At 39.2% G+C, this 24,904-nt stretch overlaps 3 protein-coding genes across 3 annotated transcripts; 2 read left to right on the top strand and 1 right to left on the bottom strand.

Annotated features, from left to right (window-relative positions):
- Nucleotides 1–4,495: 4,495 nt before the first annotated feature.
- Nucleotides 4,496–8,849, top strand: LOC102715112 (carbon catabolite repressor protein 4 homolog 4). Its single transcript, XM_015837792.2, has 10 exons — nucleotides 4,496–4,743; nucleotides 4,827–4,906; nucleotides 5,037–5,086; nucleotides 5,208–5,257; nucleotides 6,211–6,280; nucleotides 7,154–7,275; nucleotides 7,415–7,524; nucleotides 7,894–8,044; nucleotides 8,148–8,295; nucleotides 8,444–8,849. The coding sequence occupies exons 1-10, from the start codon at nucleotides 4,640–4,642 to the stop codon at nucleotides 8,741–8,743; spliced, it is 1,185 nt and encodes a 394-aa protein (XP_015693278.2). The 5' UTR covers nucleotides 4,496–4,639; the 3' UTR covers nucleotides 8,744–8,849.
- A 213-nt stretch (nucleotides 8,850–9,062) lies between these two features.
- On the bottom strand, nucleotides 9,063–12,294 carry LOC102714831 (probable folate-biopterin transporter 7). Its single transcript, XM_006654290.3, has 2 exons — nucleotides 11,685–12,294; nucleotides 9,063–10,354 (listed from the first exon to the last, which is right to left on the bottom strand). Exons 1-2 carry the CDS (start codon nucleotides 11,959–11,961, stop codon nucleotides 9,312–9,314), a joined length of 1,320 nt encoding a protein of 439 aa, XP_006654353.1. The 5' UTR covers nucleotides 11,962–12,294; the 3' UTR covers nucleotides 9,063–9,311.
- Nucleotides 12,295–13,372: 1,078 nt separating this feature from the next.
- Nucleotides 13,373–15,952, top strand: LOC102714457 (sm-like protein LSM5). Its single transcript, XM_006654289.3, has 4 exons — nucleotides 13,373–13,588; nucleotides 13,734–13,857; nucleotides 15,456–15,528; nucleotides 15,631–15,952. The coding sequence occupies exons 1-4, from the start codon at nucleotides 13,552–13,554 to the stop codon at nucleotides 15,664–15,666; spliced, it is 270 nt and encodes an 89-aa protein (XP_006654352.1). The 5' UTR covers nucleotides 13,373–13,551; the 3' UTR covers nucleotides 15,667–15,952.
- Nucleotides 15,953–24,904: the final 8,952 nt, after the last annotated feature.

Genomic DNA, 24,904 nt, shown 5'->3' with positions numbered 1-24,904 from the left:
CTCCGCTCCCAACCACCACTTGTACATATATAGGATCAAGGAGATCGATGATAAGAGGGTTGAATAGATGGTTTTAGAAACTTTTAGCTAAATCTATTTATATATGGAAGTGTAAATCCAAATGCTTTTGCACGATTCAAAATCTAAATCAACTAGTCTTAACTAAGTATACCAAGAAGCTAGCCTTTGTCGAGGTTTGCAAGCCTACGGTGATATTAGCACAAATAACATGTATAGTATGTAAACTTGCTCAAAGTAAATATAACAAAGTAAATGAGCTAAATGATAAATGATTTTTCACACAAGGTTCAAAAACTTATCAGTTTACTAGTATGCATTTAGGTGAGTCCAATTTTACCGCACAAACCACCAAGCCTCCAAATCTCTTGGTCAAGAGATGGGCAAGATAAGTGCCAGTTCTAAAATGGTCCACCCAAGCCTCGGTCACTAGGGATTGTTCTCCCTCCACTCCAGAGATGATGAAATTTGAGGCACTAATAATCAATCATCAAGCCTCCTCCACAATCCCCTTTGCAGAGATCACATGAAAAACTCCTCCAAGCTGTCTAGTTGGTGTCAAATTATTTATATTTTATGAACCTCTTTTTAATTTTAAAACTAAACTCAAGCAAAACTTATAGATCTATCTAGATCTAAACCTTTTAGCCATGGCAATGATGACATCCCACCTGGCGTGGCCAAATAACCCTACCACGCCATCCAGACTGCCATGGCAGTGTTATTTAGCCATGCTTGGCTGGGTGGCGTGATTAAAAGGTTCACATCTAGAAATAAGTTTTGGAAGATTTTAGTTTTAAAATTAAAAGATAATAAAGGTTCATAAAATAATAAAAATTCGTTGGTCGCAACCTCCAAGAGTAACAAGTCTATGATGCTGATTGAGGATGATCAAGTGGCACACTAGCTCTAACAATGAAGCAATGCACTTGGATTGACTCAATTCACTCCATCACCTCACTTGATAACCTAAGTACACAAACGTATGAGAGTTCTTTCAAAGACTCAAGATATCAATGAAGTGCCAAGAGGGCCTCATTGTTGTTGGTAGGGGGTATTTATACCCCTACCACCAAAACTAGTCGTTCGGGGAAAAATTCCCAACTCTAAGCATTGTTGGTCTGACCACCATGGAGAGGCTAGTCCGACTAATGGTCTTCCAAACTGTTGAAGAAATAACCATTGAGGTGCATTAAATGTGCTCCCAGTCCAATGGATGTTGAGGTGCCGCTCCCACTAGCACCCCCTTCTCCAAGCCAAACAAATAGTGGTCTGACTATAGTTGACTAGGTGGTCCACCACAAGTCAGTTTTCAGCATGAACAATGGTATGTGAAACGATGATATCTCATGGCTCAGGTGTTAGAATTCGACATTCTACTCTATGCAAAGCTTATGAGAGAATCGACTGTGTGCCACCGAGTTTGTCACCGATCTATAATATGCCATTGACTTAGTCACGTTCCAAATTTACCATCATCTTTGCTTAACTTCTACAATATACCATCATTGTCCCTTAACTCTTTGCTAGTACCGTAAAGTTTTTCCAAATGACCAAAATATCCCTAGAATAAAACTTCTAAAACGTGGACACAAATTTTGAAATATCAAATTGTAAACATAAGATTGTAACAAAATTTGGTCAAAAACTTAAAATAGGATATTTTGGAATTTTATCTAAATTGTGGATGTTTTTGTTTGAGGGGTATTTGGATCATTAGGACAAAATTGTACAGTACTAAAAGAGACTATATGGACAACAGTAGTATATTGTAAAAGTTAGGCAGATGAAAAATTATAGAATGCGACGAATTTAGTAGTATATTATAGACCGTTGACAAACTTAGTGGCACACAGTGGATCCTCTAGAAGCTTATTCAAAGGGTTATCCTACACATGAACCATATGTCCAAGAATCACAACATTTCACAAGGATGAAGGGCTCAGAGTCTAAAGGACACTCAAGTGGATATACCCATGAGAGACCACTCATTCTTATTGGATATACTTACCTCACTCTTTGTACTAGCTAGACTTGAGAAAAGACTCACCACAATTGGTTAGACAATGTCAGTATGTCACTAAGTGCAACTAAACTAAAATGACACAAGATCACCCGCATGCTCACATCGTAGACCCCTTCTGATAGTATGACGTCTGCAATTCGATCTTTCACCAAAATCTAAGACCTGAAAAAAACTAAAAAACATTCTTAGCTTTATTATGCCTTTGCCTTGCTTCATTCATAGCAAGGTCAATACTTGAGATAAGACAAACACTTGTGACCATACGAGTGAACCATCTTTTTACCGGGGTCTCGATCAACCTTTGTCAAGACATTCTTCTTATCAAAAACTTGACTTCATCCTAGTCAACATGACAATATCTTTAGCTAGCTGACCATCATTCCATGGTGTCATCCATTAGCCTCATCATGACAGGATCTACTATTTATTTGCACAACTCCAATGAAAATATTAGTCCTAATAAATAAGTCGCCATCCTGTATATGATGATCATCGATTGCATATCTACGATATGAAAAAGATTGTTGGGTATCCATTAACACCGCAAGTGTGATACTCACATGTATGCTCAAAAGTAAAGATCTAGAATAAAGTGTACACTTATAACATGGATCTAGAACATGAATAACAAATGTATAGGATTTTCCCCTAAATATATGCGTACATGTTTTAGAGGTGAGTGTATGCATAATTAAAGCTGGTCAATGGGGGATTATCCTATAAATATATGGAAGGCATGCAACAAAGATAAACTCATAACTTCATGATCTCCATGTTCATAATGTAAAAGAAACTAAATAAGGTAAAGTTTAAATAAATATTTGTCTCATATAAATGTAACAATAACACGGAGATCGTATATATGTCAATATGTAGATGAAGAGAAAGAATGATACGTATAGCTTGATCTTCTTGTGTTTCCTCATCGTGGTTAGGATCCATCTTCAAAGAATATATCGCTATCTTCGTTCATATTAAGTTGGAGAGAAACATATTCACTAGCTCATGGAGAGAGGTTAGTCCCATAAAGCTAGTTTGTCACAAACTAGCAACACAATAATTACTTAATTTGTCTCATCATAAATCTCTTGACCTTTTCCTTTTTGGTGATGCATGTCAACATGGTATAAAATATGTAAATACAAGTAAATGATAGATAAATACCAAGAAACCACAAAATATAGAATGAGTTCAATCTCATTTCATTTTCATATTGCAAACATACTATACAAAAATATGCTTAATAATTGCATGTCTCACACAGTTAAATTTGCCATTAGTCAGTGAAAGCTAACAAATGTCACTATAAAATTGTGCTGTCGCTACCCTCTGCGCTCCTTCCATTTGCTACTCCATTCCACTCCACCACCATGTTTGGATGACCTTGATCTACGTTGTGCCACCACAACTGGATCATGACTTCTCCATGCCCCGACAATAATTGAGCTCTCGGTCCGTCCCAACTTAGGGCACCCAAGAGTTTCTGGAGATCTTCACGGGGTTAAAAGACAAGCGGCAATGACACTAGATGACATGAAGGCAAAAGAAACAGATTTTGCGAGTCTGCATGATGACTTGCTCTATGTGTCATGCAGAGCGTAGGTTATCTATCTCGTGCGATGATGATCTTCTGCCTGCACTTGTCCTAGGATGATATGATGAGCTAATTAGAGTCTTGGAGACGACAACAGACTTCTCGGCTAATGATTTGTTATGCTGTTGGCTTAGGTCGTGTTTACATATCTAGATTCTTTCGTTTTCCACGCGCACGCTTCCCGAACTGCTAAACGATGTGTTTTTTGTGGTTTTTTTATAGAAAAGTTGCTTTAAAATACCATACTAATCTATTTTTTAATTTTTGATAATTTATAGTTAATAATTAATTATATACTAATCTATTACTACGTTTTCGCGCCGGATAACTTACCTCAAAACAAGCCAAGCTGAACGTGGCCTTAAGCCGCGTTCGGCTGCCTACGCTAGTTATTTATCTCCTTCTCTTTCCACATGCACACTTCCCGAATTGCTAAACGGTGTATTTTTTGCGAAAATTTTCTATAGAAAAGTTGTTTTAAAAAAATCATATTAATCTAGTTTATATTTTTAATAATTAATAATTAATTACTTATGTACTAATTTATTAATACGTTTTCCAACCGGATAACTAATCCACCCCTCACACCTAACGAACGGGAACGGGGCCTTAGTCTCTTTTTCGGTTGTTATGGCTTATGGAACGCTTTTACCTTTTCATCTAAAGTTTTATTGATAGATTGATATACAATTTGTCACCATCTCCGTTTCTGAAAGGGAGCTCTCGTATTTTCCCCCAAAACAGTCTGAAAAGAGGTTATACTATTTCACGTGAAATCTAGAGTTAGAAATACAGACGAAAACATAATCTGATTGAAGTTCCATATCCCAATACAGACGCATCCCGCCGACAGGTCGGGCCCAGCTGTCAGGTTTGAATCAAAACGCTTGAGCGGTGGAGCCAGAGCCGTACACGTACAGCAGCAGGCGGCGGCGCGGCCATCTCCTCGCCGCGCAGATGCGCCTGTTCCGCCGGTGCACAAGAGCCCAAGGAGTCCACCGATGCTAAAGCTCCAGACAGCCCGGGCGGCGTCTCTCCCTCTCTTCCGCCTCCGTCCCAGCTCCCCTATTCCCGGCGGCTGCCGCCGCCGCCTCCCCTTCGTCCCGTGAGCACGTGCTATTCCCAGATTCAGAATCCCTTCACCTCCTTGTACCTCTTCTCTTCTCTGTTGTAATGAATGCGGTTCAGGATTTGCAAACGGCGGATGGGCACCCAGGCGCAGCCCAGCTTCGCCCCTCTCCCCACGGCGCGACCCGAATCGGATGCAGGTCTCAATCTTAATAAGAAGCTAATACGAAATTACGAAGTTGCTTGGTGATTGCCAGTGTTACCTGCAAATCTCGCGGTGCCAGGTGTAATTCGTATTCATAGTTCTAAATTCTAATGTTTGGGTTACAGGGGCAGCAGGGTACCAGTTCCGGCTGGTTTCCTACAATATCTTGGCCCAGGTAGGCTGTCATGCTGCGTTTTGTTCTGTTGGGTTGCTTGTGGTTCTGTACATTTTCTTTTTTGGGTGACGATGAGGATTACAGTATTGAGAGAGGAAAGACTATTTGATCTGTGTTGCAGGTTTATGTGAAGAGTGCATTTTTCCCGCATTCCCCATCTGCCTGTCTCAAGTAAGCTCTTGGCTTACTAGCTTCTTCCTAACATTTTCTTGGGTGTTAGTAATATATTCTTGCGGCCGCTTCAATGATACTACTAAGCACTAGAGCAGTGGCCACGCACTGCGGCGAATGCCACATAATTTACTATAGAAGTAATAAGTTACATAAATATCTTAAAGTCATATGCATGCCTACATCTACATGAGATTAATTATATATATTTTTTCACAGAAGATCATACATATAAACACACATGTCCATATATATTGCCACAAGAGACCTAAGGTGAGGGGAGATGGATGTAGCGCACACTGTCACCCCAATCTCTCCTTCTAAAAGCATATATATGTGTGGAAGTTCTTTACAATAATACTCATGATTCATGTCAATGCAATAACAGAGTATAAGATTGTTCTTCTGCAACACCAAATTATATGTACAGCTGTGAAAATCTTATATGGTCTGATTATTATTATGTGTGGAATGCAATTCGGCTTGTAATAATGGAATATACTAATTGACAAAGCAAATATGATGCCTGCTTGAATATGATGCCCTGAAGGAAGGCTCAGAAGATTGCATTAACCAAAACTTTATTGCTAACCACTTACAAGCCAATTGCTTTTTTTTAACCTAAGTATATTTCTATGAATTAACTATCATAGTACAAGTTAAAGCATGCTTTACATTCTGCACACAAAGGTTAATATGGAGTAGTTTCAGGTTCTACCAATAGCAAGCTTTCCGATATGCTGTTTGTATTTATATTATGGGACAGACTTGGGCTCCATTCTCAGAATCTGTAGGACCAATACAGAGCAAAATATGCTCATTCACCTTAAAAGTATCAAACCATTGATGCATCAGCGTGCTTGTTTAGTTTTGTGGCTGTATACAATTTCCATTTCCATTCTAGTCCCTACTCTTTTGTGGACCATATGCTTCCCCTCATGTTTTGGAAACAGGTGGAAAGCTCGGTCTAAAGCTGTTCTATCAGAACTCAAGAGCTTCGAAGCTGACCTCATGTGCATACAGGTTGGACTTAGTTGTGATGTTTCAAGCAACTCCTTTTTGTTATGTGGTCATGCCTTGTAAGTAATATATATGATGTGAACTTTTTTTAGATCCTATTAGAGAAAATCTAACAAATACCATTGACAAAAACTTAATTCTAAGAAATGCTATTGACAAATCAGAGTTCTATAAATTGCCATTGTACAAACAAATTTGTCTAAGAAATGCTATCGCCGTTAAGGTTCCGTTAACTTTTCTACATGAAGTGCTATAGTATGAACGGTATATTTAATGGCAGAAATGGACGGAACCTTAACGGCGATGATATTTCTCAGACAAATTCGTTTATACGATAACATTTCTTAGAACTAACATTCGTCAATGACATTTCTTAGACTTAGATGTTTGTCAATGATATTTTTTAGATTTTCTCATCCTATTATGTCTTATTTGGTTCTATCTAGGCTTTATGTAACATGCTCAAATTTTTGTTTAATGGATTGAAAAGTATCATCCAAGAAAGAAATGAATAGAAAAACTGTAACATTGATTGCCTTGTCTATGATCTAACCTCTGGCATAAAGGGATCATTTCAAGTTATCAACATAACAGATTGTAACCTGATACACAATGTTCCTTTTTCAAAACAGAACATAATGGACATAAGGGTAGTAGATAGTTTTGGCTATTATAATGTTTTAAAAAATAATAGTTTTCCTCCATTATGCTGAACACAAATTAATTACTCTTCTATTCATTCATGAGCGAACATTGGGAACATTACATATTACTTCATATGGCTGTATTGTTTCAAATTTAGGCATGACCTATATTAATGTGGAGTTTAGAACATTTTTATGACTTATTTTCATTGTGGACTTGTGGTTTGCACAGGAGTTGGATGAGTATGAAACTTTCTACAGGAAAAACATGGAGAATTCTGGATATTCAAGTATTTACATTCAACGATCTGGGGACAAACGGGATGGATGTGGGATATTCTATAAACCAAAAAGGTATGTATATTGTTTCAAAATTCAAACAAGTGGTGCCAATGAGAAAAAAAAAAGAAAGATAAAGTATTTACAAATATTTTGATTGAGTTGCAAACTAACTTTTCAGTATCCCCCTTTTTGGGCCATTCTTACTTTGTAGCATGGAACTAGTCCAGAAGGAAGCAATCCATTACAACGATTTAGTGGAAAAATATGTTCATACTGATCATGTAAATACTGTTACATCAAATAATTCTTCACCAACGGAAGGTAATGGATCAGCTGCTCAACTTGATACTATCCTGTGAATCATTGTGGTACTTCTTTCGTGAGAGGTGATGGTTAAAGTTGTGAACTGGGCTAAACGACTTACAAGTTAAAACATACAAACTACCTTGCCATATCTTGGAAAAAGAAGTAGACAGACATTCAAACTTAAAATCCCAGCTCATGAAGCACACAGATTCTTTTGGCCTTCACTATTATGATTCTATCTTTGGACCTTTATCATTACAATGCTATAGCGAGGGCACACATTTGCCCAACTGCGTGCTGTACTTATTTTACATCTGGTGCATGAGTTTGAGTTGGCTAGTATGATGCTTTACACAAGTTAATTCGGCAATATTCCTTTTTCAGAAGCAAGCAAGAAGACGGATAATAACAAGCATGGAGATCCAAATGATCCACGTTTCAGATTGAAGCGTGACTGTGTTGGTTTACTTGCTGCTTTCAAGCTTAACGACCCTTGTGATCACATTTTAATTATGGCGAACACTCATATATATTGGCAAGTAAAAGTGCCAGAAATCTCTAATATTTTTTAAGCCATCTCTCTGTTTTATTTATATATCTGCATTGAATCCCCTGCTCATATTTTTCTGATTCTGTAGGGATCCTGAATGGATCGATGTAAAATTGGCTCAAGCAAAGTATCTTCTTTCAAGAGTTTCTCAGTTTGAGAAACTTATCTCGAATAAATTTGACTGTAAACCTTCAGTAATAATTGCTGGTGACTTCAACTCAACTCCCGGTGACATGGTATGCTCTGCGTTTGCTATGTATGTTCTTTAAAACTTTACAGACTTTCGAAAGCATCACATACTGTTTTGTATTTACATCAGACTGTGTTACAGATGACCTTACAACATGATGTTCCACCTCTCTAATATGTCACTGTCATTTCCAGGTATACAACTACCTCGTAACAGCTAACTCTGAATCTACGGACGAAGCCCCGGCGATCAAATTACGCAGCCTTTATGCTGCGAATGGAGGGGAGCCAGAGTTCACCAACTGCACTCCTGGTTTTACAGGAACACTGGATTACATATTTTTGTCGGACGGCAGTTCAATAAAACCTACCAGCCTACTTCGTATACCACAAGGGGATTCAGCCGATGTCCAGGGAGGGCTACCCAATTTTCACCATCCTAGTGACCATCTGCCAATCGGTGCTGATTTCCAGGTACTTAGCAACGAAGGCTGATTGCATTTTGAACATCAGCAATAAATGTCCCATGGATTGTTCGCCGTGTTTTGATTGGTTTTATTGTATAAACACTAGCAAATTTAATAATATATGCATAATTTTTTATCTATTATTTTTACCTTTAAGTTTCACTACACTAGAATATCGTAGATTTCCAATAACTGAGGCCCATCATAAAGAAACATGCCCATTTCAGTTGGTCACATGGGCACAAGGTAGGAATGCAAAACTCTTGTAAGAGGCACAGAACATGACTGTATTGTTTGATCTACAAAAACAAAATAACATACAAAAAAGAATACTAATACTAGTTACAGAAATAATACTTGATCTATAGAAAAATGGTAACACAAATATAGGTACATATATGCCCTTTACGTTGAACATAATTCTCGATAAACACTGAAAACCTCTCGAGGGACCTACCCTTCTATATTGTTTCCATGAGCTATGTTCAAATCTTCAAACTGAACTATCGACAACTCCATATGGCTCCAAAGATGAGAGTAAACTGGTAAAGTATAACAAGCACCAATCCAACCTCATCGAATCCTATAGATGAATTCTATTCTTCTTTCTTCTCCTTTTCTCTCCTTTCTTTTATCAATGAGGAGATACAAAGTGGCAGCACTGTGCATGCAGCTTCAATTAACAGGCAAGTAGGCAATGCTGAGAAATCACCTCCAGATACTCCCATGAATTCAGCAAGTGCAACCCCAAGATAGCCACTGATTATAGTTGCGAGGGCAAGCGCAGACATGACAAAAGCCATAACCGATCCCTCACACCCTGAAGGGCAAAGTTTTGCAACAAGAACACTGAAGGGCAGCACCTTGAACAACATTAGACCCTCCAACAGCCCTGAGAACACAATTGTGTACATGGAATCTGGTATTCCGAAGTTTCTGTATACACCCTGGACAAATAGCACATCTGACAGCATTATGAGAGCTGTAAGAAACTGCAGAGCCGATAGGACCTTCCGTGCAGGTGTTGTTTTGAAGTATTTATTGTATGCCACGCTCCAAGCTAACAGAGCTACTTGTCCAAAAACCTTGGACAGACCGATAACTGATGAGTCAAGTCTTAAAACTTCAGTCTGATAGAAGAACATGGTCCCAAGTAGAAATGGTATGACAGCATAGGACACTGAAAACCATATGACAGACCAAAATATCTCAGGCATGCACAGCGCACATGACAGCTCTTTGATTTGCTTACGGATGCTGGAGAGAGCTGATAGATTAGTGTCTGGCTTTGGGAGTTGGAGGGAGCTTTCAGGTATAGCCACAGTAGTGCAGAACTGGAGCACGAGAAGGATCGCAAAAAAGAGAAACATGATTTTTGGAGAAAAGTAGCTGAGAGCAATGCCACCAACAAGATTTCCTAAAGCACCAGCAGATGAACCAAACATCCAAGCAAAGGATTGAAGCTGACCTGACCCTGAGGATGAGGTCGTTTGCTTCCCAGCTTCTGCTACAATGGCATCATTGGCAACCTCACATATGGACGCACCAAAGTTGCTCAAGAGGAGAAAAATGGTAAGAACTGGAAGAGAAATAGCTGGCCAGAGGGCAATTGCTAACCATGAAATCGCCTGCAAGAGAGCTGCATCAATAGCAATAACATGTCAGGTTTGTATCATAGTCTAATATTTTTGCAAAAGTAGCGTAATGCACAGGAAGCATTTCCAAACTACGTCATGTGTCTTATGGTGTGCTTATTAGATTAAAATCATAACGTTCATAGACATGATCCTGTCAATTATGTCCATCCCTGCTCGGTTGAGCGATTTATGCCATCTGTTCATTGCTTAAGATGCCACATAGGTCCCTGAAATTTCACAACTGTGCCTCTTAAGGATAAAGATTTTAAAATATACATTTTTTTGTCGGTTTTACAAGTATATACACACACAAGAAAAAGTTAGATATACATCTGCACCCTGGCGACATGGCACCGTGGTGATACCGTGCTCCCATCGAGTGCCATTGCAGTGCCGCGCTACCACTGCGCAGCACCAGCCTGCCCCTGCCATTGCCTGCCACTGCCGCCAGCCAGTGCCGCGCAACCACCCCATGGCACCAGCCTGACCCTCTCCTGTGGAATAGACACAGGGATCGGCGGCGTGGCACCACATCTCATCCCGCAGCACATCTATAGTTTTGCAAATTAGAGTCGGTATGCATATACATGCAAAATGAGACTAAAAAAATGTATATCTTCATTTTTTTTCCCGCCTCTTAAGCACCTCTTATGCTATCTTTTCTGCTAGGAAATTTAGAGTCTTAAGTTATGTGATGCTGGAGTGAGACGGTTCACTATCCATTAATCCTTGAAGAATTTCATCATGACACTGCCTTTTAAAAGGGTTAAAAGTTAAAAAGGACGGCAGAAGCCACGTCGAAAGTACATAAAAGATTCATGCGTGAGCTGGTTGGCAAGGGACTACTTACTTGTTGCTTTGTGAATTCGTGGCACTAGCATGAGAGGAAATTTGGTGCAACATTAGACGAAAGTTATTCTGTGAAAGGCTAATCCGGGAAAAGATGACAGATACTAATGCTAATCACAAAAAGGAAAAGTAAACCATAACAAAAGGTAGGTGAGAAGGATCAAGAGGACAAGCACATGAGCATCAAAGCATATCCTTTGCTGTGATGCAATTGTCGCCAGCTGCGCCATAAGATGCGGGCTCCAAAACAAATGCAAGAAAAGACTCTCCATACTAAGCAGCATGGCCATTGCCACGATTAATGCTAATGACGGAGCAAAGTGAGATACCACTGCATATTCCTACACTACACTGCTGCACCGTAATGCATTGTATCACAAATGCGCAACCAAATCTGATTCCGGGCAAAGCAAGATTTGTGAGGCGAATTCTGGATCTGGAGGAAGGCAATCCAGGGAAGGGAGGGAAAGAGAGAGAGCATACCGCCGATGGCGACGTAGGGGAGGCGCCGGTAGCCGCGGATGGGGACGGCGTCGGAGAGGAGGCCGAGGAGCGGCTTGGCGACCATGGGCAGGTTGGCCGAGGCCTGGAGGATCTGCAGCGAGGAGGCGGCGACGCCCATGCCGTCCTTGAGGAAGAAGTTGACGCCCAGCCACGGGAACAGCCGGAACCCCTGCACCCAGAACCCGACCCCGATCACCCACCGCCGCGTCGCCTCCACCCTGACCTTCTCCACCTCCATCTTCTTCTCCTTCTCCATCGCGCCCCCTCCTCCTCCTCACCCTCACCACCTCCGCCCGCCCGCCCGCCCGCAGCCCAAATCTTGATCTGCCCCGCTCGGCTCCCCGATCCAAGAAGAGTGTCGAGGCACTGGGGCGAACGAGCACCGGCGGTTCTTGATCTCCACCTCCACCTCCACCTGCCGGGGGCCAGGCCAGGGCAGCGGGACACGTAGGAGTGGGACGAGAGGGCTCGGGCGCGCAGCTGTTAGCTCCAGCCCGATTGTTTAATGGCGCAGCGCGAAGGCGACGGGCACACGCGGCGGGAGCTCGATGGGCGGCTGGCCGCGTGGTGTAGTGGAGGGAGGACAGGAGCTCGTCGGTGTGGGGCTAAGCCATGGGCGGATGTGACTGGCTGGGCTCTGCTCAGGTGTCGCTCTGGCCATATCTCAGTGGCCGTCCATCTGGGTTGAGCTATCAGTGGGCCCTGCGAGACGAGTGGGCCACATGGCCCACCACTAGCAACACGCGGCGTCACCATGACCTCGGATGTCATTCTTTGAAATTTTTATTTATATTTTCTTTATAAAAGTTAAAAAAATAGTTTTTTTTAAAAGGGTAAAACTAGACTCTTAACACTTAGATATATATAAAACGTCCTTGAGCTCGACGATATCCGCAAATATGCCTTGGAGCAAGTATAATAGCAGGCTATAAGCCAGCTAAATACTGACGTAGAAGAGAGAAGGGAGGAGAAAAAGGAGAAGCTAGCTATAAGCTTATAGCCAGCTCAAGCACAAGAACCAAGACAGCATGTGAGATAGACATGTGGGTCCTGCATTAAAAATAAAGAGCTAACCATTATATGAGTGAGCTATAAAAATACTAAAAAGAGTTTTATAGCCAGCTTGTTGGCTATATTATTAGCCATGCTCTTACTAGTGGTGTTTTAGTCAGCCAACTGCAAAATCACCCCTTCTCTCTTGCTGCTCATCACTGAAAACATTTTGCATGTGGTTGGACGTTAAGGGGGGCACCGGTAAATATAGTAAGCACCGCTAGCTATAATCGGACGTATGCATGTTAAATATATAGCATAACTAGTGAACATTTTATATATTTCGTCCAGAAGATGGAATTTCAATTTTATAGTTTTTTCAAACAAAAAATATATTTATTTTTTAATAAATTCGTCATTCACTTGGCACTAAAAATCAGAGAGCCCAACAAACGTAATATATTTGAGTTGGGCCTAATTCTAATTTTTTAAAATTAGGCCCAAATAATGTTTCTTTGGAATGAGTAAGCCGCACTAAAAATCTTATCAGAAATTGGGCTGACCTTTAGCTCTTTCGGCTCTTGGGTTCATTTTATTTGGTGCTTTAAAATGCTCTCAAAAGCGTTAAAAAAAGAATAGTCTGGGGCTTTTATACATCTACGGTTGATTGATCGATCGGACGGCGGAGGATACGTCTTGTGGGTGGAGTCGCCGGGTCGGCTAGGGCGCAGTGTTCGGGCCAGTTGGGATCCCCTCCGCCTCCGCCTCCGCCTCCGCCGCCGCTCATCTTCTTCCGCCGTCGCCGCGCGCCGCCCTTCCACCTCGATATCCGCCGGAGAGGGGACCCGTCACCATGTCCCAGAACAACCCCTCCCAGCTTCTCCCCTCAGGTGCGCCGGAAGAAGCTTGCCCTTGTTTCCCAATCCCGTAGGGGGCTAAGCCTTGCTAGGTTTGCTCCCGGATTTCTCTTGCCTTGGGTTTGACCTGTTAGTCTCGGCTGTTCCTGTGTGTTTTTGCGGGCGTTGGTTCGAGCAGAGCTGATTGACCGGTGCATCGGGTCCAAGATCTGGGTGATCATGAAGGGTGACAAGGAGCTCGTGGGCACTCTCTGTGGGTTCGATGTGTACGTCAACATGGTGCTCGAGGACGTCACTGAGTAGTATGTGGAAAATCGCCCTACCCTTGAATTTACTCCGTTTCTTTTGGATCTTTTGGCACCAGTTCTTTTATGTTATCTCACGATCGTATGGTGTTTTTGGTTTTTTCGGATTAGGTTACAGATTAGTTTAGCTTAGTGTCTGACATTGCTGTATCACTGTGCTGATAGTGGAACTAGCAATAAAATTTAGAAAACTTTATTTGAGTTTATGATAACCGGCACACATTGGAATTAGCCTTGTACTGGTCATTTTTCTCCATCCCATCTCACACAGATTTCATATAGCATGAATTGTTATGCTACCAATCAGCATAGGTGGTATAGCTCAAACTATTTTTCATCTTTGTGGTATCTCACATGATTGTTAACCCATTGTGTGCTTCAATTTTAAATTCACAAAAAAACTTGATTTCATGAAGTTAAAGAAGTATGCCATCTTCTAATCTCAATATTATACTTTGGTATAGCTCAAGATTTTATTTGTTGTTTAGTACTTATAACACGATCACTAATTTATCCAGTCTAAGATCAGTTCACATTAAAACTTGATTCCAGAGAAGCTGCAACAGTGGATGCAGCACACTGTTTTGCAGGTTTTGTGGTGCAGTAACCTGTTCACCCCTGTAGTTAGTGTTGTCCTGTTTGGGAATTTTATTTCCATATATTGCAGCAGGGAATCAAGCTGTTTTTTTGGCATAATTAATGTTGTTATCTATTCCCTCCGTTCCACATTATAAGACTTTCTGAACTTGTCTAGATTCATTTGTGTGTTAATGAATCTAGACACTTATACAAAACATATACATTGAGACATGGATGAATCTAGGCAAACCCAAAAAGTCTTATAATATGGAACGGAGGGAGTACTCCATATCTGTAGCAATCGATATAGGATAGAATGATAAGAGGGAGAGAGTTGGTCATGCGATAGTAGTTTTCCATTAGTGAGTGTTACGCTGACACATCATGAATGTCATGCTAGCTCTTCGCAATTGTTGCATTAGTTTTGTACTAGTTCTTATAGGTGTTGTTGTGTTACCATATTTTTTGCAAATTTTGCAGTCTTCTATTATACCTGAATTAGTGCTAGAAATGCTCATATTCAGCATCTTAGTAGATTGGAGAAGGCGCATGTGGATCAGTGGATGTTGTAACTACTTAAAATCAGAGGTGTTTCGCAAAAGCTTTAGATGATTGCTGTATAATGGCATGCAATATAATACATGGTTGTACAAGGGCTTAAGATACTGTTGGAGCATCTTGCAGAAGTTTTCAAGTGAGCAGTGTTTTAGAGTTTGTGTTATGTTTACTTCCTGAATATATACCATGACTATATCCATATGATCTGTTGATGTGCAATGATTCACTAGTCCCATAACAAAATGCTGGACAGTAGTAGTGGTACTTCTTCCTATTTTAGCTGAATATGAAGTTACCACTATCACCCTTCCAAATTAATGTAGGATCTAGGAACTCACTCAGCAAAATCAGACTGATATTTGGTAGTTTCTTCACTTGCATATTTAGCATATGTATATGTTCATTATGGAATTGTAGTATAATGTTTCTTGTTTTGTGATCTTCTGGTTGTTTTCCAGTGAATACACTGCTGAAGGCCGTCGCATAACAAAGCTTGATCAGATACTCCTAAATGGCAACAATATAGCCATTGTAAGAAATCTTGATCAGATACTTCCTGTAAAGAATGGTTCGGTAAGTTTGATGCTACCTGCGATCTCTAACGTTATTACGCTTTTTGTTTGGCCCATACAGTTGGTTCCTGGTGGTTCTCCCCCAGATGTGGCATAAACAAGTACTCCCCTGGTATGCTTGCTTGAGTTTGATGGAGACATAGGCTACCGAGTGTTTTACTTAGATCAAATGTGTTTCTTCCATTTGTGGCTGTACTGAAGTTTATTAGTTAACTGACCTGAAGTAGTGTACCTGCAATAGCTGCACCTACATGAGGTACTGCTTGAAGAAACCTGATAATGGTGAGCGTACCTGCAATGGTTGCATATGTGCTTCAACATTGTTGATTTGATAATTTTTGCTACATGCTGCCTTCTCTGAAAATTTTGGTATTCTTGTGTTTCATCTGGGATTAATATCCTGTGTTATGCACCAGATGTTTTCAATGAGATAATGTGCCAGTGGAATCAAAGGTAGTATCTAGCCTTTGGGCAGTCATACTATTATACAAGGATAGATCCACAGTAACCTCTGCCACAAATTCTAAGGGTAGGAATCACTGTTTCTGTTTGAAGTTTGAACTAGTTTAGCATATACTTACACTTCACACCAAGTTGTATTGAAATTATTTTCTCTTGATTAGGGTTCTATGGAAATTTAATGAAATTCTTAAAATCTGAATGTAATTTTGTGAAACATGGTATAAATTCATGAAGTTTTACAAGTTTAGCATATTTGACAAGATTTCCTTTCAATTATATGATGCAATCTAGTTCAGACTGAAGCATATTTGGATATTGTTGTAAAGTGAAACTATTTAATAAACCCAGTGTATAAATTGAATAAATGTACACTCTTATCGGGTGCAAAGTGCAATGCACTCTCAGTTGATCTCAGTTGGGCAAGAAAATTGACAAATAAAATGCCTTGAGCCGAGCTCTCTCAGTTGGAGCAAGAAAATGCCGAAAGCTATATCTCAATGAAGCAAGAAAATGGGCACTTGAAAGTTTGTTCTTGTGCCACCAGGATCTTGTTGCCTATAGATATTGCATATACACAAGCGAGCTTTTGATAGCCCTATATTAAGAAAGTAAATGGGCACTTAAAAGTTTGTTCGTGTGCCACCATGATCTTGTTGCCTACAAATATTGCATACAACTTTTGATAGCGATATATTGAGTAAGTGAGCTTTTGATAGCAATATATTGAGCGTGTACTATGGGGGAAGCCAGAAAATAGACTTGGGAAGCATGAAAATGGGTGAGCATGTGTTATAGGGAAGCATGGAAGCATGAAAATGGCACTTAGGGCATACACAGTGGAGAACACTTGTAGGAGTGGTCTCATCATGCACGTAAGATGAGGCTATTAGATTCATAGTGAAAGCCACTTTACATATCTTTTATATCTCAGCTTTTGTATATTTATATTTCATCAATTGAATATTTTGTTTAAACAGTTCTGACCAAAAGAATAGATACATACATACCCTCAAATCAAGTGGGCCCACATGTCAGTCCTAGTCATTTCTCTTCTACACCTGATCCTCCACTCTCCCATCAGCCTCCAAGCAGTCGCGGGCCAACATCATCGCTTCCTTCTCTGCTGTCACCGCAACCTTCGCTATCGGCACAACTTCCTCGCGACCGCTGTCGTGCTTCCTCCGTTGCTTCCTCACCATTGGCGTGTAGATCCAACGCCTCGGCAAGGAATCCAAGCAAGGCCCGGTGAACTCGATGGCGTCGATGAGCGTATTCAAGCAGGGGCCGATGACCTCAATGGCCTCGGCGAACAGATCCAGGCGGGTGTCGGCGAGCTTGATGGCATCGACGAGTAGATCTAGGCGAGGTTGAAGTTGTTGGCATCATGACTCTGTGAATCTGGAGCTCCAGCGTCGACACCTTTCTCTCCTCCATGTGTGGCTCCATCTGACAAGGCCACCATTCCCTCTGCAGGATCCGTGCACCCTTGCAGGAGCACAGTCCATGTCGATTTGGCGAGCCGACTCTAACATAGTAGGCTAGAGCCACATGTCACGTCAAATTACTGTGTCTGCCCTTAAAAGTTTGTTGTGCCTCACTAGGACGTTGCTCACACAAGTGAGCCTTGTTAGAAATATAATGGCCTTCTCTTTAAGTGTGTATCATGGAGTGCATCCGTGTGCTTATCTTACATATATTTGGTGTTGCATGTGTACACGTACCATGTAATGAAAAGAAATCTTGATACCATCAACTAGAAATAGATTACGCAGAATATTCGGAAATATCGACAAGCAAGGGTAATAATTCTTTTAGAAAATATTAGGACCATCGGCTACATACTTTTTTCTAAAAGAGATAACATATTACACAAAAGATTGAGGAAACAGTGTAATACAAATACTAACAAATTGAGATAACTAGATTACACAAAATATTGAGGAAACATGAGATAACTAGATTACACAAAATATTGAGGAAACATGGTAATACAAAATTAAAAAAGGAACAAGATAGTACGAAATAAAAATATGAAGAAGATAATTAGATTAGAGAAAACATACAAAATATAAAAATATGAATAAGATAATTAGGGAAAACAATGATGTTATCAACTAATCGCATCAAGATGGTAAAATATTAGCCATTTCATGATATTAAAGAATGCAATTTATCTCATAGACACTTACATTAGGAGCAAGAACAACGGACATCAAGTAACAAAATTTTCAAAGGTAGGCATGTTATGATATTAAACAAATCTTTCCAAGGCTTTCCAAGGTGTCCATGTTATGATATTAAAGAATGCAATACCTCATGGACAAGGAAATCTTGATATCATCAAGTGAAAATCACCTGAAAACACCAATAAGGAGTGAAACATTACTAATAATATTGAACGCTAATAAGGAGTGAAACATCGACAATTAGATTACATACAATTTTCAAAAATATCGACAGGAAGGGTAATATTTTTTAAAAAATCTTAATAACATTGATTACATATTTTTTTTCTAAAAGAATGAGATAACTAGATTACACAAAATATTGAGGAAACATGGTAACACAAAATAGAAAAATATGATGAAGATACAAAATAAAAATATGAACAAGATAATTAGATTAGAGAAAGCATACAAAATAAAAAAAATATGAAGAAGATAATTAGATTGTGGAAAATAGGGATGTTATCAACTGGTCACATTAAGATAGTAAAATATTAGCCATGTTATGATATTAAAGAATGCAATATCTCATGCACACTCACGTTAGAGTAAGTACAACTCACAACAAGACAATCACATTAGGGGAGTAAGACCAATTCGCAAGAAGTAACAAATTCTTTAATATCTCATGGACAAGGTAAGGTGGAATTTTTATAATATTAAAGAATCCAATATCTAATGCACAAGGTGGAATAGGAATAAAAACCAGGGAGAAGATTGAATAGTAATAAAAACGGTGGGTAGAATAAAAACTAAAATATGATAATATTAAAGAATCTAATATATCATGGACAAGGTAGGGTGGAATTTTTATAATATTAAAGAATCCAATATCTAATGCACAAGGTGGAATAGGAATAAAAATCAGGGAGGAGATTGAATAGTAATAAAAACGGTGAGGTAGAATAAAAACTAAAATGATAATATTAAAGAATCTAATATATCATGAACAAACTAGAGTGGAATGTGGAATTGTTACGATATTAAAGAATCCAATATCTCATGGAGAAGTTGGGGTAGAATAGAAACAAAATACGGTGGGGTAGAATAAAAACTAAAATAGATCCATTTTAGATCCATTGAAATACAAAGTAACAAATATATCTTTATTTCAAGTTATATATTAGTTTACATGCATCTATTTACTATTTACTATAACTAGAACCATATACGGTGGATGGAAAAATGAGTAATTATTTTATTTAAAAATAGAATAATTTATTTAGAACTTATTTCACGCTAGCAACTTAAAATAGAACTTGAATGTGATGGGATGAGAACACTGGTGAATTTGTATAGTGTCTCTCTTACTACATTTGTTGTAATATCTCATTTTCTAATTTTCTTCTCGTCTCTGTCATTTTTCTTTTCTTCTCATCATAGTTATATTATATATGAAAAACTATAGAAATGTTGTCACTTCTTACCATTTTTTCTAATATCCCATCTATCAATTTTCTTCTCGTCGTAATTATATAGGTAAAAGTATTTGAAGTTTGTCTCTCCTTACCTTTTTTTTCTAACATCTACTTAGTGGAGTAAGAATCTATTTATACACTGGCCTACAATTGTCTTCTCACTGTAATTATATATGTAAATTAAGAACCTACACATGTTCTATTTGAAATATAACCATTTCATGCAACTAAGGTCTTTTGGTCATGTGATTTTGCCGGAGATCACGATGTCACACCAATCTCCTTACACAGTGAAAGTGAATAGTGTTCTAGAGTGTACGTTGTGTTAGTATTGTTAAGACATCTTCTGGAAGGGTTGAAGTGAGCAGTGTTTTAGAGTGTGTTATATCTATGCTGTTGAGGCATCATAATGGCCAGTCATTATGTTTACCATTGCCGCTCCATTTCACAATATAAGACTTTTTAGTATTGCCTATACATATGGATGCTAACCCGATTCTAGGTAAGGTTAAAAAGTCTTACAATATGAAAGCACCTGATCTTTATTAGTTTCTTCAAGTGCACATTTAGCATATGTATGCGTTATCTATAAAATTGTAGTTTGATGTTCCTTCTTGTGATCATATTATTGTTTTCCAGTGAATACAGTGCTAGAGTCCATCACATAACAAAGTTTTTCCTCTAAATCTGCGGCTAACTTTTTTTGTTATGACCTGACATTTATTTGAGATAACATGTCACTGGAAACAGATTGTATTTATTCCAGAGGCTTTTATGCTATGCAGACTATCGAATATTAAAAAAAAAAAGAAGGTTGATCGCCCTCCGATTTTTTCTTTGAAGAAGAGTTAGCAAAACAATGAAATTAAGTTCTTCCTTCCCCGGGAATTATCCTGTGCCAAAAGAATGTGCTTTACCCTGTGCCACAAGTTTTATCCGAGCATATTGCAAACGACGATATAATCTGAGTATTGCCCACGGCAGCCGCGCCTTTAGCTATTGCAGGTAATGGGCAGTATATAATTTGTTCGGATAGCTTTAGCATATTGCGGGTTGATTTGGCAGGGAAATGAAATAAAATAAACTGGCGTTCGGGAGACTCATGGCCATATATGTGTGGCGCGTTCTCCCTCTCTTAGCACGCCATTTTCAAGTTTATAATAGTAACCCCATCATTTAACCCACTTTCGATATGTTTGTTCTAAGTCAAATCTCTTTAAATATGACTAAATTTATAGAAAAATATATTAGAATTTACAACATCAAATTATTTACATTAAATATATTTTTGTAACATACTTATTTTGTGTTGAAATTATTACTATATTTTTTATAAACTAAATCAAACTTAGAGAAGTTTGACTTAGAACAAACCCGAATCAAATTATAATATGAACCAGTGAGTTATGAGTCTAAACAGCCGACCCGCTTATTTTGTCTACCGTGATCAGCATAGCTGATTTGAGCGTTCGCGCTACTACACGAAACTGGATCAGTAAATAGAAAAACATACCCATTCTCTCAAGACACGCCAGATGAAATAAAATTAGAATTATGATGGCCAATAAATGCTCCAAGCCCTATTTGTGAAATAAAATAAAAAATAAACCATCATCTCATGTTAAATGAAAAATTAAAACATCATCTCGAGCTGTATTGATGAAATCAATTAATTTAAAACATGTCCAAGTGATACAGTCGATAAAAGAAAATTGAAAATCATCAAACAACCAATAGAAGAGTTGAAAATCACAGCAAGCTCCACGTGTGAAATAAAATGACATTTGACAAATAAATGATAAACTAGGTTGGAGTAAGTTTTTTTTGCATGCCAAGGATTGTTAATAGACTTTTTAGTTTAAATATCAATAGTAAATTAATTTATTTTTGTTGTCTGGAGTTAAAGAAACATTTTCCAGACCACATCTTATAGTAAAAAGTAATTGAAAATATACAGGATAGTTGTTGTTTATATCAAAACATAGACAGTACAGACAGTGTCATATAGCCCTAAGTGCAGGTTCCTCGAATCTCTCATTAATCAATTTCAGTCTTCACAACTCTACAGTTTCTTCAAATATCCCATCAATCAATTTCAGTCTTCACAGCAAAGCCATTGCCATATAGCTATGACCTACAACCTTACTGGTACACAGCTTGCCTGCCATACCATTCAATTAATTGCTAGCGTATTATATACATCGAACCTGATCATGACACACATCTCACCATACCATTCAATTAATTGCTAGCGTATTATATACATCGAACCTGAACATGACACACATCTCAGAAAGTTGATCATGCAATTGCATGTGCCGGATAGACAAATCTATTACTCAGCAAAGCTGGAAGGAACGAAGATGTCAAAAGGCTAGTTAATTTCTCTTATCGCTCGACTTGTATCCGCGTATAGGTAGGCTGATCATGCGATTGTGCTAGGTATATCATGATTGTGACGGGTGATCACACTGTGCTTGCCGGTCAAAACAACGATCACCATAGACCGTGTGGTAAGTGGTAATGCATGCCAAAGGGAGCAGCAGCTACCGCTCAGGGGGTGCAATGGGTCGGGTCTGATACTCACTCAGAGAATTCGATTGAAAATGACATACATGTGTTAAGTGTGCATCCGTCTTAGTTTGTTGTCGGAAGACCACCCATTTTATTTAACTTACTTATAATGTTAAGCGCAATTTACTATTCTTAATTATAAGCTTTCAAATTCAATGTGTGTTTACTAAATCAATTGTTTGTATGTTGATCATAATTTACTATTTCAAACTCAATGCACAATTTATTTTTAATTTTTTTTAATTTGTATAATTAAAACTAAGTTGAGTCGGTGCAACCTATGAGATTTTTTTCCCATACAATATAAGACAGAGTAAATAAAATAAGGACATATACTAATAAAGTACTAATATTTTTATTGAACATTGTCTTTAAGAAAATAAATGCAATAGTTAGCTAGCTATCGAACATTGTTGGCATCGGCCAACAAAGAACAGTATTACCATGCATAACGCGCCGCTAGCAGCATCGCCCTCCGTCTGTTTGGCCAGCAGCTATTCCCTCCGATCGGAAAGCAAAAACCAACAGGGAGACCCCTTTCCCTAAGTGGGAAACGTCGCGCACCACGTTGTTGTTCGTCATGAACAGCTCGTAGTCGTCGCCGATGCCAACCAACTGATAGGCTTCTTCGGCGGCAGCTGAGTAGTCCAAGTAGCCGCATCTGAAGTCGTAGCGGCGCCACCCCTCGTTATCGAACACCGGCCGGAACGTCAAGCCGGTCGTCGATCACCTGGTCTAGCTCGTCGTCCGTGAAGGACTTGACGATATGGTGACCGGAGGTACCGCCGTGGAGGAAGAGAGGCGGCCGAGGGAGATGTTGGCCTGGGCCATGGTGATATCCTATCCCCGAAAGTAGATGCACATCGGCGGCGAGGCGCCGAGCTCTCTCCTCGCAGATGTCCTCAAGCTTTATGTAGTTGTGGTTGGCCGGCGGCAAGCCTCTGCCAGGAGCCCACAACTTTTCTCTCCACCTCGCTAGGAACTTCGCGTTCTACTCCGACGTCTGGCTGGCCGAGTCGCCGACTTCCAATACCTCGTCTTGCGACGTGTTGGCTTGACTCATTGCCGCCGATTTGTGCTCAGCAATTGACATCGAGTTGGCTTGACCCATTGCTGGAAAACATCGACGGTGATGACTTTTTTTGTTACGATTCGTCGATTTAATCCTTGATCTCTAATTTCGATCTATGTGTTTGGTGTGCTCGTTGTATATCTTTGCCGGTTAGAGATGTAATATGAAATATATTCAAATTATGCTATTAGTTTCCTAATATGACTTATAACCTTTTTAAGAGATATTTCTCAGAACAAATCTGATAATAAAAATTAATTAAAAATATACATGATAGTCATTGGTTATATCAAAACACACACAATAAAGATAGTGCCACTTTTACTACTGATCAAACATTTGATTTTTTGTTCTTCTATCAAATACACGCGGAATATATGGGGGACTGGAGGGAGAGGACGCGTATGAGATTTTTAACTTGTGTGCATGGCTTCATCATCCAACATTAGTGACCGGATTTAATTGATTAAATTAAAATATTTAAACATTTGATCACTAGGTGGACCCAAGATAGTGACATAGCTCTACAATTTCTTCAAATATCCCATCAATCAATTTCAGTTTTTACGATAAAGCCAGTGCCACGTAGCTATGACTACAACCGTACTACATAGCTTCCTACCATACCATTCACCTACCATACCATTCAATTAATTTCTAGCTTGTTATATACACCGAACCTGAACATGTCACACATCTCAGAAAGTTGATCACGCAATTGCATGCATCAGATAGATTTCCATGTCACACATATATCTTAGGAAAGATGGAAGCAATGAAGGTGCCAACAGGCTTGTTAATTCCTCTTATCACTTGACTTGTATCCAGGTATAGGTAGGCTGATCATGCGATTGTGCCAGGTTATATCATGATTGTGACGGGTGATCACACTGTGTTTGCCGGTCAAGACAACGATCACTGTAGACCGTGTGGTAAGTGGTAACACACGCCAAAGGGAGCAGCAGGTAGCGCTTAGGGGGTGTAATGGGTCGGGTCGGGTACGAGCGAAGCAGAAAATGATGATATCCTAAGGGTGATATCCATCATAATCATAAAACGGTGCTATACTATTCAGATTATTTTTTAGGATATCTGGAGTAATTCACCAAGCATTTAATCCAATCAATCCATCTCAATGGTCCAGACATTGTTAACCCTAACAAATTCTATATGACTTATATTAATCAAGCAGTCCAGACGTCCACGGCCCCACAATCCCACAATCACCGCGGATGTTTTTGTTATGGTAATATTAGTCACTTATATTTAAAAATGTTGATAAGTTATATACTTATATTAGAAAAATAATAAGTTATATTTCTTTACTGTTTTGTGAAGCTTAGTTTACAAAGTTTGTATGTTCTTATTAAAATTCGTCATTTCGATTCGCGCTCACTACTTATTTGCACTAGATAAAATTTTGATTCCGTTTCCGTATCCAAGTTTCCTATTCTGATTTCGATTAGGGGGAAAAAATATGAAAACGAATACGATAGAACTAGTTTTCTACCGGATTCGATCCGTTTTCATCCCTACTCGCTATCTATGCACCCTCATGCGCCTATTTTCGCCCCTCACCTTGGC

This window comes from Oryza brachyantha, chromosome 5 (assembly GCF_000231095.2).
Source record: "Oryza brachyantha chromosome 5, ObraRS2, whole genome shotgun sequence".
NCBI lineage: Eukaryota > Viridiplantae > Streptophyta > Magnoliopsida > Poales > Poaceae > Oryza > Oryza brachyantha.
Note: the sequence above shows the minus strand (reverse complement) of the source record. Positions and strands in the feature narration are given on the sequence as shown.